Raw genomic sequence first — 17,810 nt, 5'->3', positions numbered from 1 at the left:
TAAGAATAGTTACTTCGCAGAGACTGGTGGTTCTTCTAAACTGTCGAGAGAGAAATTTGTCAGTAAATATGTATATGCATTAGCCAATTTATTTGTCAAACCGTATTTAAGAAATGTTTTAAGAGTCAGTGGAACTTGTACCTTCTACAGATTCCCCTGAAGTTCACTACCTCACAATGAGAGACTGTTAGGACAGCTTAAAATGAAAGAAAAGCCCATTTGTCCTCAGAATGTCACTAAAAACGGATGTGTTCTAAGTAGTGTGGCCGTGCGACAGAAACCAGTTGCTTCGTCTTTGAATAGAATTGTCACTGATTACTGGTATTTATTATAATTACCCCGACTCATGTCACCAGTGCAGGATTTTAAAAAGAGTATAATGGTGTTTTATTGAATCAGTATGTGCCTGACCTTCCCCCTTACCGCTCCGCATAAATCTCTTCAGAGAATAAATTGGATGAAAAAGGAAATCTTGAACCATGAAAATATGATCCGTCTTTAGTCCAACCCTGTCTGTTTGTGAGTCATTATGGTTAAGTGACTTAAAAGACATGCGGTTGACTATAAGCACTTACAATAAATAAATAACAAATACTGGTGCAACGATTAATCTAGAAATGTTGTGTTTGTGTCCTTTTTAGACACTAACTGATCAAGTTACTGATTTGTATTTATTTTAGTATCCAGTTACTCACTCATCTTTGTTGTTACACCTGAGCAAAGGATTACTAAAAAGCATATTAACAAAGTTAAGATTCATTTAACCACTGCAATTACTGTAGATTTCACTTATTATTTCTGACAACGAGTCACTTCATTTTAATAGCTTAAACACTTAAGAAAATTTGTGAATTTCAACATAGTTTTAAACCTTCATAGCTAAATGAATTACACTATAGCTAATCCATTTTACATTGTCTGAATCTCAAGACACAACAGGTACATCTTCGTAGTCTAACTGATCTACACAATATCTGTACACTCAGTTTAGTTTATAACCGTTTAATGGAATCTCTTCAAACTATTTAAGCCTGAATCTTCTTAAATATACCCATTTCAATCCATTTCAAATACACTTGCTTACTAAAATTGTTGTTTCAAAGCTACTCTTATTTGCACCCAGTTGGGCTGTATGGATGCAGAGGATAAGGTCTTTCATACAGACACTTCTGTTTGGTGCTTCTTGGCAGTGGAACCATGACTAATAAGCACCTTCACTGTTTGTGTCATGAAGTCATTTGGTTCTCTTTGTTTAAAAAGAAACAAAAGTGAACTTTGTTGGTGATTTGGAAACATGTTGAGTGTTTTAATTTTTACAAGATGACATATCTTTTTTCCCATCCCCCAAAGCTAAGACGTCATTAACTGGGAATGACTCCACCATTAAGAAGCTGAACTGGCTTGAAAGCATAACTTTAGTGTTAGCAAAATTGCCAACATAGCATAAGATGGAGACATTTTTGCCCCAATACAGAATCTTTCTTAATACAGCTTATAACCTTTATTAGTCTGACATCCATTTACTGTTTGCTTCATTAAGTACACTTGTTTAATTGCTAATAATAAAAATAGGAATGCACACAATTAAATGGCTGCATCTCAATACATGTAGACTTCTAGACGTGGTGAAAAAAAACACCAACCCAAAATGCACTGTTAGGATCAATTGGAATGTATGTGTGACTGAATTGAAATTGTGAATTGGTACTACATAAATAAACTAAATTGAATTAAATAGGTTCTGCAGCACTTAAGCTATAACACCTCATGTGGAATCAATATGAGCCTTAAGAGTTATTTTTTTTCTGAGGGGGGGTTTCAACCAATATTATACAGTTGGCAATAAAGTGTATTAGTCCTTTTGACCATACTGCTATCACAGTATTAAAAGTATGTGTTTATTTTTTTCTATTGTAAATAAAACCCTGCTGGATGACTGTTAGATCTGGCACTTCACACACCACAGCAAGGCCTGCTGGAGGAAAAATGTGCTTTAAATATCCATTTAAAAGGGGATAGATAAAAGACAATAGTTCCCTTACACATTTATCCTGCTACACTTAGCAAGTCTGAAAACCTTCATAAATAATGGTGCTCTTTTTCCTGTAGGTTATCAGTGTTGGAAAATTAGCTTTTAAAATGCGGTTTGAAATCCATTTGGCTGATTGATGGGTGATGGGGCTAATAAATTTTGCCAGTTTCTAGCGGGTCGGCTCAAAGCCATTCTTTATGGTTGTCATGAGGCCAGACACATTCGATGTGTGAAATAAGGATGTCAAACCAACTCTGATGAAAGGATTTCATTGGGTGGACAATTTGCTACAGAAAGAAAACAGACTATTATCTTTGCATTAATAATTATGAACTGGAGTTTTATATTTAACAGACTCTTTATTACCTAAATTGTACATTAATCTTTATTGTATTGTGTGGATCTTAGCATTGGTGGTCTGCTGCCAGAGTAAAAACAGTTAGCAGAATTTAAATACTGCTACTAGGGGCATATGATCACCCAGGTTTACATTGCCATTAGTCTAACCAAGTAGAAAGCAGTCTTCAAAATATGTCATTATGTTCTAATCCACTGACTCTGCATGGTTGGTTAAAGGGTGTAGCTTAATTCTGCTTTTTTTAATTTTTACTCAAAAGGTTGAGGGAGATATTATGGAAAATCAACTTTTTGGAGCATCATGTAATGTAATATCCTTATCAAGCACATACCCAGAGTGTTGCTTTGACTCAATTATGCACGTTTGCATAATTGAGTCTCCCATGGCACTGTCTGCCATGGGAGAATTGCTTGAATCTCCCATGGCAGCCATTCGGGGGTGCCTTAGCACATGCTCATACAATGCACTGCTTATTTACCCAAAGCTCTAACTTGGAGCTTCAGTTCTCCACCAAGCTTCTGGCCTACAGAGAAGATTTCTGTCACATTTTTCCAGTATCTTGTTCTACTGGCCATCCATATCTCACGATTACAGCGGAGCACCAGTATTCATGGGATACTACAGCCACCCACGAACATCTGAAATCCGCAAACATTTGAGACCATATCTAAAAAATTCTATAACTGCATATTTTAATAGTTCAGACACCAAATGCACACAGTGGAAATTGTCTTAGCACTACCATAGAAGCAAACATCCACAGTGTTCCTTATGCTGCTGGTGGGAGTACAGCCGATCACCAAATGCAAGCCAATAGCCTGTCAAGTTGCATTTGGCCTACATGTCTCAGCTTCCTGAGTTGGATTTTCTTTTGACTATTTCAGATATGCTCTACAGAATAATCAGTGAAAGGCAGATTTTCCTAAACAAAAAAAATCAGCAAATATTGAACAACAAATAGGCTGGGGTCCACTGTATAAGTACAAGTCAGAAATTAGATGGCTGTGTTTTGGCAAAAATTTTGCTCCACAAAACAGACCAGATTACCTCCACTGTTGCAAACAAAGCACAGTTTTCCCAGCTTTATCCTATCATCCCTATGATATTTGTAGTCCTCGACACAGAGGAAGCAATCCACTTTTCTCCAGTAGACATTCATTTAGATGAACTGACTTGTGTTTTACCTATCAGCAACATGAATTACTTCTTCTGAATAGGCCACCCAAGTGACACAAGTGCTGAGAGGCTGTGATGGTGAAGCAGTGGTCTAGGAATTGCAAAGCCGCCCTGTGTTCCTGTCTGAATGTGTGAATGTTTTGTTCAGATATATAAATTGGACTTTCATTGTAAAACACCTTCATGTGGTCAGCATAACTACAAAACAAATTCAGTCCAGACCATTGATCATACAGTTCATTTAACATATATTACCAATTGAAACAGCTTGAAAGCCATGGATTTAGAATGTCACTGGTCTTACTCGTTGTTTCAAAAAGTCTACTTGAAGCTATAGAATATATTTAAGTCCTGTTTTTTATTGAAACGTTTGCATGTTTTTTTTGTTGTACTCCTGTGTTTCGGCACTCTGACTTAAACTGTAATGAGCAACCTCAAGCAAACTACTTGAAAGCATTTTATAATGGTTAATACTGTAATAAGGAAATCTTCAAAGAAGGGATTTATCCCCCACTGGCATCTGCTCTCTCTACTTCCACAATAATCACCCAGTTGCCTACCGTGGATTTACATTTTTTACACTGTGTAATCTTGCATTTACAATATCATTTACGTGGGTGTCTCCTTTCCACCCACTGACATCTGTCTTCTTCTCAGTTAAGCTTTGAGGGAGATTGGCAGGGGACAAGCTCAAGGCATTCAGTGTTACTTTGCATATACCGGCTCATGATACTTTGTGAATGCAACATCCGCAGTTGCTTGGACACACTCACCGCTCATACCCGCTTTTGATTGATATTTAACTGAAACTGAGCCCTTGTTGCTGTCAGGACTCGGCTAATTCTCCTGAGTCTTTTGATTTCTTACACTGGTGAATATTATATTCATGGAACAAGGAGGGTCTATTTTGTGATGTGATCCCCTCTAACACTTTAATCTGTTTAGACTGATCCAGAACTGTGTGGCTGAGAAAGGGGGCGAAAATCGAACAAAATACAAGGCTGCCTGCCAAGGCCTTACAGCAACTGACGCACACTGACAAATCACCTCCTGAATTTAAAAACATATTTTACCTGATTAGAGGGTGTTTTTGAGCTTCGGGTTTCCTAATCGTTAGCTCCAACAAGATGTGCTTTATTTTGATGAGTAAAACAAATATATTGTCCGTTTTATTCCAACTGCTACAGTGTTGGAATGTGCAGTTTTTAATGCGATTGACCAAATGAATCAAGATAGTGCCCAATCTCTTCACATATAAGCAAAAAGAGAGATGAAAACTGCAGCTGTATTTTCTGTGAAGTGCACAGGCTTAAAAATGGCATCAGCTAGTACACATTTGGAAAGCTGTGTACTTAAAACCCTAATGCTTGTCCCCTTGCTTAATGGTTTGCATTAGCTGCAAGCCATAAAATTATCCATAGGTCCTCACTTATGTTGGAATAATCATTTACAAAGATGGCTACCACATGCTGGAACTGTTTTCTTTTTTTTTTTCTTCTTTATGGCTTTAATTCGCTGTTATTAATAATGAATAAAAAATGCAGTTTTCAATTGGGTTGCTCCAGGGCCCTGGGAATCATTTCAATGAATATTTCAGCACATTATTTTAATCATGGCTCTACATATGCAGTGGGGGGAGGGTTTGTTTTATAGGCTCATGCTTCAACCGCCCCAAGACCCTGATCATTAAACTCCACGCTGTCTGCATTGAGGTTCCTACCTTTGATTTACAAGACTTGTTAAAAAACATTGTAAAAAAAGAAGGCAAGCTGTGCCATTTATACTTGTAATTTGAAGCCGTATTTGTAAATGGGGGTGCCTAAGATTTATGTATGTCGGGTTTGCTGGTGCTCCCCGCTGTTATGCTATTGGCTTTTGCAGAGGTAGCATTACTTAGGCCTCTAGAGAGCTTGGCAGCATTCACCCTAATAAAGCCCACCATATCTGGTTTGATTTTTCTCCCCCAGATGTTTTTTTTAAATGTGGCTGCTGTAATCAGGCCATCATTGAGGAGTGTGCTCTCTGTCTAATCTGCCCATCTTTTTGTCTCTTTCGTAGTCAGCTGCATGACTTCTGGCGTCTCGACTACTGGGAAGACGACCTACGGCGGAGGAGGAGGTTTGTCCGAAACCCATTTGGCTCCACCCACTTGAATGTAGCATGCAAGTCCTCACAAGAGTATGGTAGGTGCTTCTTTTATTTGTGGAAAATATAAAACAAACTGCGTACATTTTTTTGGTCATGGAGTTTAACATTCCTAGTTGTAGTGGTTGCAAAGTATAACTAACAAATATGACACAAAAAAATCTGTCTTCTGTTACCATTTTCTCCTTGACTGTAACTTTTCATTGTTTAGTTTTGCCTACCGCCTCGAGTCACGTCTGTGTAAAACTTTACACCCCAGGCTTTCACAATAAAGCTGCCTTGTCAAAATGAAATTCTCCAGTCCTTCTGCCTGTAACTGAACAGCAGGGTGAATGTTTAATGGGTTTAAGTTTAATGGGTTGATCGCAAAATTATTAGAAGCACCAACCGCAGTGGCTACAGTTACCTTTAATTATTCCCCTTGTGGGATTTTGGATCTTAATAGTGTCCTCTCTTTATTTCTATGTTGAGCTACTTAAGACAACAGTTGCTTCAGTCTGTGTGTCTTATGGTTACCTTAGACTTTTTCTCCAATGCTCTAGATGAACACCTGGCAGCTGTTGAAGAAGCAGGTGGTCATAACATACATGCAGTCCTTACATCTTCTGCTCCTGATGTTGATTTGTTGTTCATTTTTGTAATGTTTTTTGGATTTTCTGAGTTACCAGGTTTCTCTGCCATTGTAGAGAAACCTTAAAGAATAGTCGTAGGAAGCTATTCTTAGCCGTTTGGATTTGCACTGGGAAAAATAAAAGGAATTTCCAAATTTAGTCATTCAGCAGAGATGTGAGGTGTAAAATGTAATGCATCAAGATAATAAGCCTGTAAATACACAAACACATTTTTTAGAGATAAATTTGAGTTTGTGAATTTCTGTCCACGAAATGAATATGTTCTCAATTGCTTTGCATCAGAATGTGTCTGTGATCATTTATAGTCAAAATGGTTCTGAGTCCGTCCACGTCACCACGTTTTCTCTTCAGTTCATTGTAATGCAACCATTAAAAGTATTAGGTATGTGTTGCCTGTTTATTTTGTAACCTTGTGAAGTTCAGTTGCCCGCTGAACTTCTTCATATGTGGCATAGATCTCCAATGTTAATTCTTTTAATTCCATTACTTATATTTTTCTGCTTCTATCAAAGTAACTGACTAAAGACTTGTTGAGATCCTGCTAGCATCCTCTAGTTTTAATGAGCGGAATAATGTGTAAACTTGTCAGCTGAAAGAGATTGCCTGCACTCTGATGCTCACTATCAAAGCTGAGTTGCTTTTTCAAGCTTATTTTAACTGACTTTGATGGGGCTGTGTAGCAAAGGCTTTTATTAGGAGTTAAAATAAAAATGTTGTTTTTTTTTTTGTTTTTTTTCCATCTTTGTGAGAGCTTAAGCAGATTTTCGGGGAGCCGGGACAATTTGCAGTTACAATTTTTGTTTTTTACTGCCATGATATTGACAATAGCTGTCCTAGCAGATCATCCTGCTGTGAAATCTCAAGTGTTTATTATTCAACAAATATGGCATCCTCATTTTTAACTGTGATATGATATGTCCAGGATAACCAGATGGAGGCCCAGAGGTAATAAAATTTCAAATGTGCAAAGCTGATGAGAGAGAATATCTGTAAGAAAAAGAGAACAGACAAAATGTTTACTCATTGTTTCTCAAGGACATGTATTGGACCAGTATCTTTTTTTCAGTTTACATATCTTAACATATTGATTAATAATCTTTAAGTTCAGTCTTATATTAAACACTTCAAAATTCTTGTTTTCCAAAGTTTATGCTATTTTAGTTTCAAATTAACAGAGTTTAGAGACCATTTTGCCGTAACTTTTACATTATAAATACAAAAGGTCAAAATGAATCTACTGCATATAATCCTAAAGGTAAAGCTGTTCAAAAACCTGAAATATTTTTGACTGAGAATGAACTGGACTGTGAATATATAGTATGGAAATACAAATATGTTTTAGCCTTTATTTTCTTTCTCTAGTTATTCAGATCTGGAAAATATTTAATCAAGTTAAAATTAGGGGGGGGAAGTGGGGAGAACTGGGGGACATAGCAGCTTTCAAAGAAACCAAAGAACAGACCCAACAGACTAAAGATTGTAATAGTCTGGTATTTGACAGAAGCCTCTGTTTATCCCAGTGTCTTAGCCAGCAAAGTAAACATTACAGTTGTAAATTAAGCTCTATGCAGCTGCAGTGGAAGGAGGTGTTTGAAAAGACAAGTGCAAGATTTTTTTATTACTACTTTGTTTTCTGAAAGAAATAAAGTGTTTGTGTTTCCCAATAATTTAGAAGCTGGATTAATTCATTCTTGTGAACTCGCTTAATCAGCTGAGGCATATATTTTGACTTTAAAAATGGAATTAGTATTTTTTAAACTGAAGTGGTATTGTTTTTTTGTTTGTTTGTTTTTTATACCACGTGTTGGATTTGTGTGTATGAGACGACCTTAGAATCATCAAAGTAATACAGAATGTTTTTCCTATGGGTGATACTTTGCTGATATCTTTCAAGCAACTTTAATGGCAATGGGAAAACTAGTTTTGTTTCGTAAGAGTTGGAATGTTTTCTTTTGGGTTTCTTTGTCCATTGTATGTCTGTGCTTTAAAGGATGTAGACTCTGATGGTTGAACTCTACCTTAAACTCTGCCTCATTGTCTATTAGTAGTGCTGACAGCTTAGCTAGCACATTCGGTCTCTGGCCTTTGCCTGTAATAACCTGCCTTGGTCCAGCCAGCCTCTGCCCAGAATCAGACTATATTGTTAGGTGATTGGAATTGGGCAAGCATGAAATGGAAGTCACGTTAATATTGATCCAAATGTTTAACGGGGTGTTTTACCTCCTGGTGTCCTTGCTGTCTCATTTCAGGTGAGCGGCGTCTCTTGAAGCTGATTGCACCAGGCGGAGATCTTTATAGCCTTTTACTTCAGCAGGCATAGCCTCATGATGTGATATTAACCTTTACCAACATCATAATTAAAGGCATTATACTGTGGCAAATGACATCGCAGTATTTTCCGACATACATATCCAGATATTTAAATGTGGGTTTTAAGTAAATGCGGTGAGAAACAAAAGTAATGAGCATGCCAGCATTTTCTGAATCTATTTATTGAGGGTTTGATGAAGAAATCCACTCATAAAAATCAATTAAAATTATTTAATCCATAAAATAAATTGTGTGGAATGACTCAAGACTGAGAGAAAAAAATGAAACCTACCTGCTAAAAGGTATAGAAAGCCAAAAACGCTGATCTGCTTATGTATCCCTAATTAATAGCCTATGAAAATTTTTTTTTAAATTATTTCCAGTGTATTTGACAAGAAACATTTTACAAATGCTCTTAAGGTTTTTGGCTCAATTTTTATTTTTTCTTTCAAACCATGTTGATGGAATTAGCAGCAGATTCATTTCTAAACTACTGAATGTTCCAGCCGGCACCAATAATCCGGAAGTGTGAAGCACATATTTTCAGAATTGCATGATTTATGACACAACAGGAACTTGAAAAGTAGTAGTAGAGCCAAACATTACTTACAGAGAGCTCTAGAAGAGACTTAGAATTTTTATGAGAACAAAAAGTAATACACTCAACCACAAGGCCTTTGTGTACATTCATCCCACAAGATTTCATTGTTGAAAAAACAAAAACGATTAACGCTCATTTAATGTTTGTTGCAGAACATTTGAAATAAAAAAGAGCAAATAAATCCAACTGGTCTGGTGAGATGAGACTGAAATCCTTCACCCTGTAGATGTAATTTCACAGAAGTGTCACTGCACATCACCGAAAAACATCACCACCAACGGTGAATTTTTGGGGGCAGGAACATTTTTCAGCATATCGGACTGGCAGACTTCATATAACTGAATAAAACATTAATAGAGAAGAGAAATTTACTGAAATGTTCTTGGCAAGAATCTAAAGTACATAGAAGAGGCTCCCTGAAGCATCAGAATTTGACGACCGTTTGCGTGGAGCAGTGGCTCGACATGACTCTTGAGCAGTTCATGAAACTCATTTCCCCTTACAGGAGTAGACAACTTGAACCTTTCATTGGAAATAGAGGCTTTTCTACTAAGTATTTCACAAATTACAGTCTTTTCAGTGCTTATTCCCTGTGCTCTTCCACTTTATTACACAATTTTATGGGCTAGCTTGTTTTGATTCCTCTGTATGTGTGAATTATTGGGGTTGTTGCTAACATATAACATATGGGGTTAATTTTGTGTCAGCAGCCCTATTGGAAATGTATTCGCTGAGAAAGACATTAACATGCTTAATACTTCGCTATGAACAGCACATATTTAAGTAAAGATGCAGGATTATCACTTTTTGCCTTTGCAGTTTTTTTTTTTTTGTTTTTTTTTGCAGAAATGGAGACTGTTGCGTGACAACGAAGTTGACACGCAAAGCACTTAACCACAATATTGGATAAAGATCACTCCTAGAGGAAGAGTCTGTACTGTGTAAACCACTCTACATCAAAAGTTGCCTTGCTTACTTTTACAGCCTCGAAAAATTTACGAATGTCTTGTGTCACAGGAAGTATGAAACTGTCATTTTCCCCCTCATTTATTTTTCCTCAGTGCAGATTAAATAAAGGTTAAGAGACAGAGGGAAGAACTGCATCGCCTTCGTGATCCCATGAAAAGGACTTTTTCTCTCCTTGTGGAATGTGGAGACAGCGGAGGGGGGAGTCCAGAGTGTAGTGCTGGATCAGAAACAGAGTCTGGAAAAAAAGTAGCTAAGCCATTCTATAAACCTCACTTTATATACATTTAAAAATATGTGTAGAGAGTTGTTATTTTTCAAAACTCAGCTTTTGGCCTGGAGCATTCGCAAACTCAAAAATCTTTGGAGGGGGAGGGACAGGGGTGGGGGTTTCTGTGTTTATTAAACAGGAGAAACTTCAACATATAATGAATTTAACAAACTGATGTCAATTTATTTCTGTGGTATAGCACTTAGTATTTTTAACAGAGCTGATGTGTTATGTAATGTTCATATAGAAGCAGCTTGTAAACGCACCTTTGGCCACAATTGCTTAAGTTCTGAACCGAACCTGTTGGCCAGGCTTTTTATGTGCTTCACATTTATATCTATTCTCCAGCTGGTATGCTGCTTTTTTTGGAAACAATGCCAAGTATCTCTTTCCCACTGATGCATATGTGCTCTGTATATTTTATACCTTTAAGATATTGCTGAAACTTTGAGACAATGTTCTAAATGGTTGTGAAGATAAGAGGCAAATTATCTACGTTGACAGGAGCAAATCTTGATACCATTTTATTTTGTAGAGTTTCTTTAAAAGATTAATTGACCTGTGGGTCAGTGTAATTTTATTTATTTATTTATTTATTTATTTATTTATTTATTTATTTATTTATTTATTTATTTATTTATTTGTTATTTTAATTTTGTGTTGATTCTCGAGAGACCAATTCATCTTTTGCTTGTTTCTGTTAATATAAAATTAAATTTGGTTTATTTTAATTTTTCTTTTTTTTTGTTTGTTGTAACTTGTAAATTATCATTTGAAATGATGGTGGATCTGAACTGCAGTCAGTCCAGTTTTATAGCTGAAAGCCCATAATGAAGACATGCAGATTTAATGACAAAAACATAGTTTATTTTTCTCTTCAACGATTTGCCTGAACAACATATTGTCTTGAAGTATTTTTCACAGATGCTTAAATGACTAACAATCTTCCTCAGCATTTTATTTCTCCCATCTTCAGCCTTTCTGGGCTCTTTTGTCTTGAACTACTTGGTTGTAGCTCGTCATCAATTTGTCTGGTTACTTTCTCTTACTTATTCAAGGATTTAACTGGGATTGAACTTATCAAAGATTTCTAAAAGAAAAAAAAAACAAAAGTTTCTACTGTCTCAAACTTTTTTGAGAGCAGAGACTCCCCAGGTACCCTGTAAGGAACTGTAAGGACCTTGCTGAACCCCAGCTATGAGTGCTACAAGACCGCCTCCTTTGGTGACAGCCGGCAGATCTTCATCAGCCTTCAATGAGGGCATGAAAGCTCTGCAGTGCACTTTACGGAGTGTAATTAGTGCACTCTGAGGCAGTTTCAGCTCAGTGATTGAACAAGAGGACCCATGAGACTGGCTTATAGGTGACTTCTCTTGGCACTGTTACTGAAGAGCTCGAAAGCAAACAAGAAAAAACTGCTGTCACACGAGAAAGCCAGCGACCAACTTTTGCTTTGTTTTTTTTTGTTTTTTTGTCCTGTTTGACAGATGTCTTGGCACTATTATTATAATACGTCTTGTATTAGTTTTCTGCAAAGCCTTAAATCCTCCACTGTTTATCACTTTCTGCTGTGTAAGTGATAACACTTACCAAAAACACTTTTAGCACAATAGTTTTTCTAAACCTGTTCATAGGTTTTACTCTTGACACTTTATTTGTTGTTTTATTTGTAATCACGCTTTCTCTATGAACGGAAGTCCGTTCCGGTAGTTGGAGGGTAATGTTGACACACAAACACATGCCTCACTTAATGTTGATTTTACATGCTGAAATCACCACGGTTTATTTGGTCGTCTAAAGCCCTTCCAGAACTACCAGTCAGAGCCTCCGTGCGTCTGTTGAGTTCTCCTTCATTTACTTGAGGCATAATGATGGTTTACAGAAATCCAGTTTTAGGTTTCACTCTTCCTGCTTTGATTTCTGACCACTGGCAGGCTTTTTCCATGTAACATTGCACAGAATTCATTTCCGAAACACTCCAACTCCTTCCCCTCGTCTGATGAAAGAACACCAGATATGAGACAGAGCAGGAAGCAAGGCTTTTTTTAACCTCCCCCCCCCCAGTAGCAGTGTTGACAACAGTCAAATGTGACCTCTTCAAGACAAGGTACATGTTCCTTAAGGGAGGGAAAGGCGAATTAAGAACTGTGGTGAAAGGAAACATGTCAGACATATGTCAGCCACCTCCCTTACCTTGATATGAGTTCTTCCCCTTGCACACAAGTTTCTCCACTGGTTATTTCCAACACTGGACGGTGGGGGCATCACAGAAGTGTTTCGAGCCGCCGTATGACAGGCACATGTTCAAGCTGGCCACATTTAAGATGATCAATGCACTGTGAGGCTTTTGTTTTTGCACTGCGTAAGAACACATCCTTTTCGATTTCCACTTTATACCATCGCCATATGATGACGTCCTGCTATAAACAGGCTCCTAATTGAGCTGTCTGCTCAGTCCCACTCTTGTCAAGTCTCCAAAAGCAGCTAATATTATCTCTAATCTACACCGAGCGTGATATGTATCCCCCCGACTCAGCTTTTGGTCTTTTAAGATAAAGATTGTCTTTTATTGTTGACCTAAAAATAAAAGCTGGCACACTTCTCAAGTTAAACCACTCAAAATATATTCGGTGCAGAATCCCACGAAGAGCCTGTGCAGTCTTTCATATGCAGATAGATTGGTGTGTAAATAAAATCAGGGTCATTGTGTTTAGTTGCTTTAGTTTTCTCTATTTTGTGTGATAAGACTAAATAGAGTCTACTATATTGTTATATTGTCTTTTCATTTTTTTTCTCCTAATTTCAGAATACATATACTTTGCAACTGACATAAATGGTGGTAGTCTGGTGGAACATCTTCTAGGGTACTGATATTGAGAGACATTTCTTTTATACAAATAACATCATTCCAACAAAAATATATAGTTGAATTGGGTGTATGCAGTGATGCTTGGCTATAAAACGCAATTTAATTCTCAGCTGCAGATATAAAAGTTTAAGGATAGCAAGTTTTACTAAGTTTTTTGTTTTTGTTTGTTTGTTTGTTTGCTTTGTTTTACAAATGATTGTATTTGAATCCGTGATGTTTAAAACGAGTGTTTCCATTTTGTTTTTGACTTTTGTTTTGCAGTAACTTAATTGGTTAGTTCAAATTGATAGCAGTGCCCAAATCTAAATAGTATATAGATGATCTGGTTCTGTATCCTCTCACTGTTTGGGAGTTCAGTTTCAGAAAGCAAAGAAAATGTTTGGAAAATATATTTAGATAGAGATTTTCCACATCTGCCTCTACTTAGCTCTTATGTTGACAAGTAAAATCAGCTAAACGATGATTGGTTGGTACTAGTCTGTTTTCCCACATAAAAAGCAGACACTTCTACTTCACAACTTTTACTTATTCTATCTACCTAGAATATAAAAAGATTCAGGTGATTATACATTAGTTGCTCTTTCATATTCATAAAAATATAATGTATATAAGTCCAGTCTTCTAACCCAACCGTATTAGTATTTCAGAGATGGCAGATTACATTTCGAGATGTCTCATTTGTTTGTTTTTTTTTTTGTGTTTTTTTTACAGCCTTAAAGGAAGAAAAGGTTGTGAAGTCCAAGATAGTTTTTCGGAGCCCAACTTTGGCCTGTCAGAACCCAGAGACAGAACTGGTCCTGGATGGAGAAGACGATAACGTCAGCCTGCTCCATGAGAAGGAGATGGACAACGTTGGCGGTACATCAGCATTTCAAATACCCCAGACATTACTGCACCTCTTTTTTTTCTACTTTTTTTTTTTAAATCACTTTGCATTCATTGATTGCATTGTTTTAACTATGCATGTTCATTGTTGTCCACAGTGAAACATCATCACAGAAGACTGTCATCAAACCATCGTGTTTTCTTATATGTCCAGGTGCATCGCAATAAATTAAAATATTACTGAAGTTATTATTTCTTTCTGTAAGTCACTAAGTGAAATGCAATATTTGCATAGATCAGACTGATGTTTTCAAGCCGTCATGATGGTAAAGTCAGTTTTAAAGCAAATGAAACTACATTTGGTTTATTAGGTTAAGATTTTATCTGATGAACAACAAACACATTTAATACAATAATTTGGTTTAATGAAAAGTGTGTTAAATACTTGCTTGAAATGTCTTAAAAGAGTATTTTAGTCCCACAATTGAGCCTGATTAGAATATTCTAGTTTACTGAGATGCACCTTCATGTGCAGCGTTTGAAGTTTAAGTTTACCACCGGACCATTTTGCTGACTTGACATATGCTTTACACCTCATTGGGTCTTTCATGCTTTATACCTTTTTTTTTTCTTTTTTTTTTCTTGCAAGGATCAAGCTTAGCAAACATGAATCAGTATCTAAATGATAATAAACCAACAGTCGTCTGTTTCTGTTTGGACTTTTTCAGAGGAGAAAGTCATGAAGTGGTTCTGAAAAGAGGGTTGTTTATGCTTATCTAAACATCAGCCTGAACCTAATGTTATTACCGCTGTAATGGCGGACACAATTGAAAATGACTTATATTTAATTATGAAGTTACAATATACTGCTAAACTCATTTTATGCTTACTTAAATAATAAGAAGTTATTTATATGTAACAAATTCTTTTCAATAGCTATTATTTATTTATGTATATTAGAGCTCCAGTTCATGGCGACATGTTGTGAAGACATGGTTAAAGCTGAAAGCTTCATTTTGTCAGAGCTTGATTTTTATTTTTACTTATTTTTTTATGGTTTTATAGTTGAACCAGCTGTAATGTAAGGTATCCTCCAGTAAAACAAGCCTCTAATCTTCAGAACTACGATCCTTCTCAGTTTATTCTTAATCTAACCTAAATTAGCTATGAATGTTTGTGTTACACAGTCAGTCACTTATGTAACTTGTGCAATTTTCTACTTGCTGTTTGTTTCCTTCAACAGTTCTGTAAGTTAAGCATACACATGCTTTGACTTTAAGCCAGGTAATCATGAAAGTTTGCTTTTAGTTTTAAAGTCACTGAAATTATTTAGATGCTTCCTTATTCATAATTATATTAAAGTTGTTGTACATGCAGTATCTGCATAGAAGTTCCACAACAGAATGAAGGCACAAAGACTACTCCATTCATATGAAAACTATGTGCTCCTATACTTTTGTTTGCTTACTAAAGTAAGCAAACAAAAGTATTGCTTTTGTTTGGAAAATAAGAGCAAAGAATCTCATTTTCCTAAGATTAAGATAAATAGTTCTTTGTAGTTTTACATTCCTCTGCTAGTAGACTGTCGCTGGATATTTCTAATTTAATTAGTTTCTCTTTTGTAGAACTTTGAATTGTAGATGCGCATATTTTGCAAATGCAATTCACAAACAAATGTTATACTTATGTGCATTCCAGGTTTACATTGTTTGCTGGGAAGTAAGGAGTAAACGTTGATCATTAAAAATATGTTTCACAGCCCTGTGGTGCTAATATTTTGATGTGTGAATGTAAACCGAAGCAGGGCGCTTCTGAGCAGCGAAATCCCTTTAAGATCTCACAGATGAGACTAACCCCTCCTCTCTGACCCAGGGCCAGCAGGCAGCCAAACGCTTCATGTCTGTCAGATGAACCCTTCATCGGCCAATCTAAAGCACATAGCAAAGACTAGTACATGACGAGTAGCTTTTCTCCGGGGAAAGCTACATGTGGCCTTGCAAACGCAGCATTGTTGAGTTCGGTAGTTGTAATATGTTTATAACATGCGTACTAAGCTAATATTATTAGCTGGGATTTCTTTTCTATGCTAAGTGCGTGTTAAGTTCTTGTTTTTGTCAATAGGGGGGGCTTCTGTGTGCTGCAACAGTGAGATTATGCTTTTCAGATGAACGATCTGAGTTTGTCCTGCATATATAATCCCAGGCATGAACAGTCTTAATGAGAGATCTGGGACTAGATCCTTGTCAACAACAGTCCTCCTCCTGCCAGGCGCTGGGTCAGTGCCTGCTGCTGCTGCTGCTGCTGCCAAAGGGGCGGCGCTTGCACTCATGAGCTCAGGCAGTTGTGGTTACTCAACCTATGATTAGCTTTTCTCCCCCACAAACATTGAAAACGCTGCCTGTGCTCAAGCTGGCATTAAATGAATTTCTTTTGTTTGCACATATTTATCCAGAACTGAGTAAAACATACGTGTGTGTCTGTGTGTGTGAGAGAGAGAGAGAAAGCGAGTATCCGGCCAGACCATTTCTCACGTTAAGGAGTAGTCTGTTGTTATGAGTCTTCTGCCAGCATACCGGAAGCTTGTTAGTACACCACCAAGTGTGGCTTAGCTGCCACAACCGTTTTGTTTTGCTTTAATTTTGCCTCTTTTTTTTTGTATCTGGTTTAAGACCCCATTCGAAATAAAGATCACTCGAGTGGTGACATGTTTATAAAAGACTAAAGTAAATCCACATTTCTTAAAAGATCAAATCTGAATGCCAGAAAAGTGCAACATTTTTTATTTTTATTTATTTTTTTGTTATTTGGAAAGTGTGTTTCTGCAAACCGTCTAAAATCTGTGCGAGTAGCCCACCTTCTTTTTACACAAACATTAGTCAAACACGGCATTATCTTCCGTAAATGGTAGCTAAGATTAAACTCTTCCTCTAAACACTCCTCCCAAATGTCCACCTCATTGGTATTAGACATTTTCTGAGTTTGTTTGAGGCATGTTTTATTTTTCACTTAATAAAAAAAAAGCCCCAACAGTTTGCCATTACGGCCTTTACCCCGTGCAGATCCTTCACCCCATGTAACTTGCCCTTAATTTTATTATTCTTATGTAAACATTTAATGTTATAGCCTAATTATGAGGATCCCTGAGGGGATTACTTCATAATCCTCTTCTGCCGATGAGCAATAGATACTTAATGCTTCAGGCTGCAGTGTGTTTCTCTTGGTGTAGCTCTTTTGGGACAGATTACAATGCCTTGCCCAGAAGTGTTATTTCTTCTTTTCATTATACTTTGGGGACTTGGATGACATTAAAGACCTCAACTTTTATTGCTGCTAATCCAAGCAAAAAAATAAATAAATAAATAAAATAAAATAAAATTAGGAAATGCAAAGAAATAAGTGGGGGGAGGCAGGGGGAGGTATGTTTCACTTAAGTCTGACAATGATTCTTAATCTCCTGTAAATAATGCTGCAAATGCAGCTAAAAGAGCTTGAGGTTATTGGTTACCTATGTGAAGCTTGTAAGCACTGTGTAAAATTTGCTCTGATAGCATCAGCAGATAGGATCAACGTTAATGGAGCCGAGCAATTCTGAGAAGGAAAAAAAAGTAATATATATATATATATA

The 17,810-nt window shown here is 36.7% G+C and overlaps 1 protein-coding gene across 4 annotated transcripts in view; it reads left to right on the top strand.

The window, feature by feature from the left end:
• The window catches only part of LOC103149466 (neurobeachin-like), a 218,122-nt gene that overhangs the window by 132,184 nt on the left and 68,128 nt on the right, over positions 1-17,810 (top strand). For all 4 annotated transcript variants that reach the window (XM_016679957.1, XM_016679956.1, XM_016679955.1 and 1 more), the window contains 2 exons: positions 5,625-5,749; positions 14,072-14,218. In XM_016679957.1, the coding sequence (XP_016535443.1) occupies positions 5,625-5,749; positions 14,072-14,218 (272 nt within the window). The remainder of the gene's footprint in view (positions 1-5,624; positions 5,750-14,071; positions 14,219-17,810) is intronic.

Source organism: Poecilia formosa, unplaced genomic scaffold (assembly GCF_000485575.1).
Source record: "Poecilia formosa unplaced genomic scaffold, Poecilia_formosa-5.1.2 Scaffold228, whole genome shotgun sequence".
NCBI lineage: Eukaryota > Metazoa > Chordata > Actinopteri > Cyprinodontiformes > Poeciliidae > Poecilia > Poecilia formosa.
Note: the sequence above shows the minus strand (reverse complement) of the source record. Positions and strands in the feature narration are given on the sequence as shown.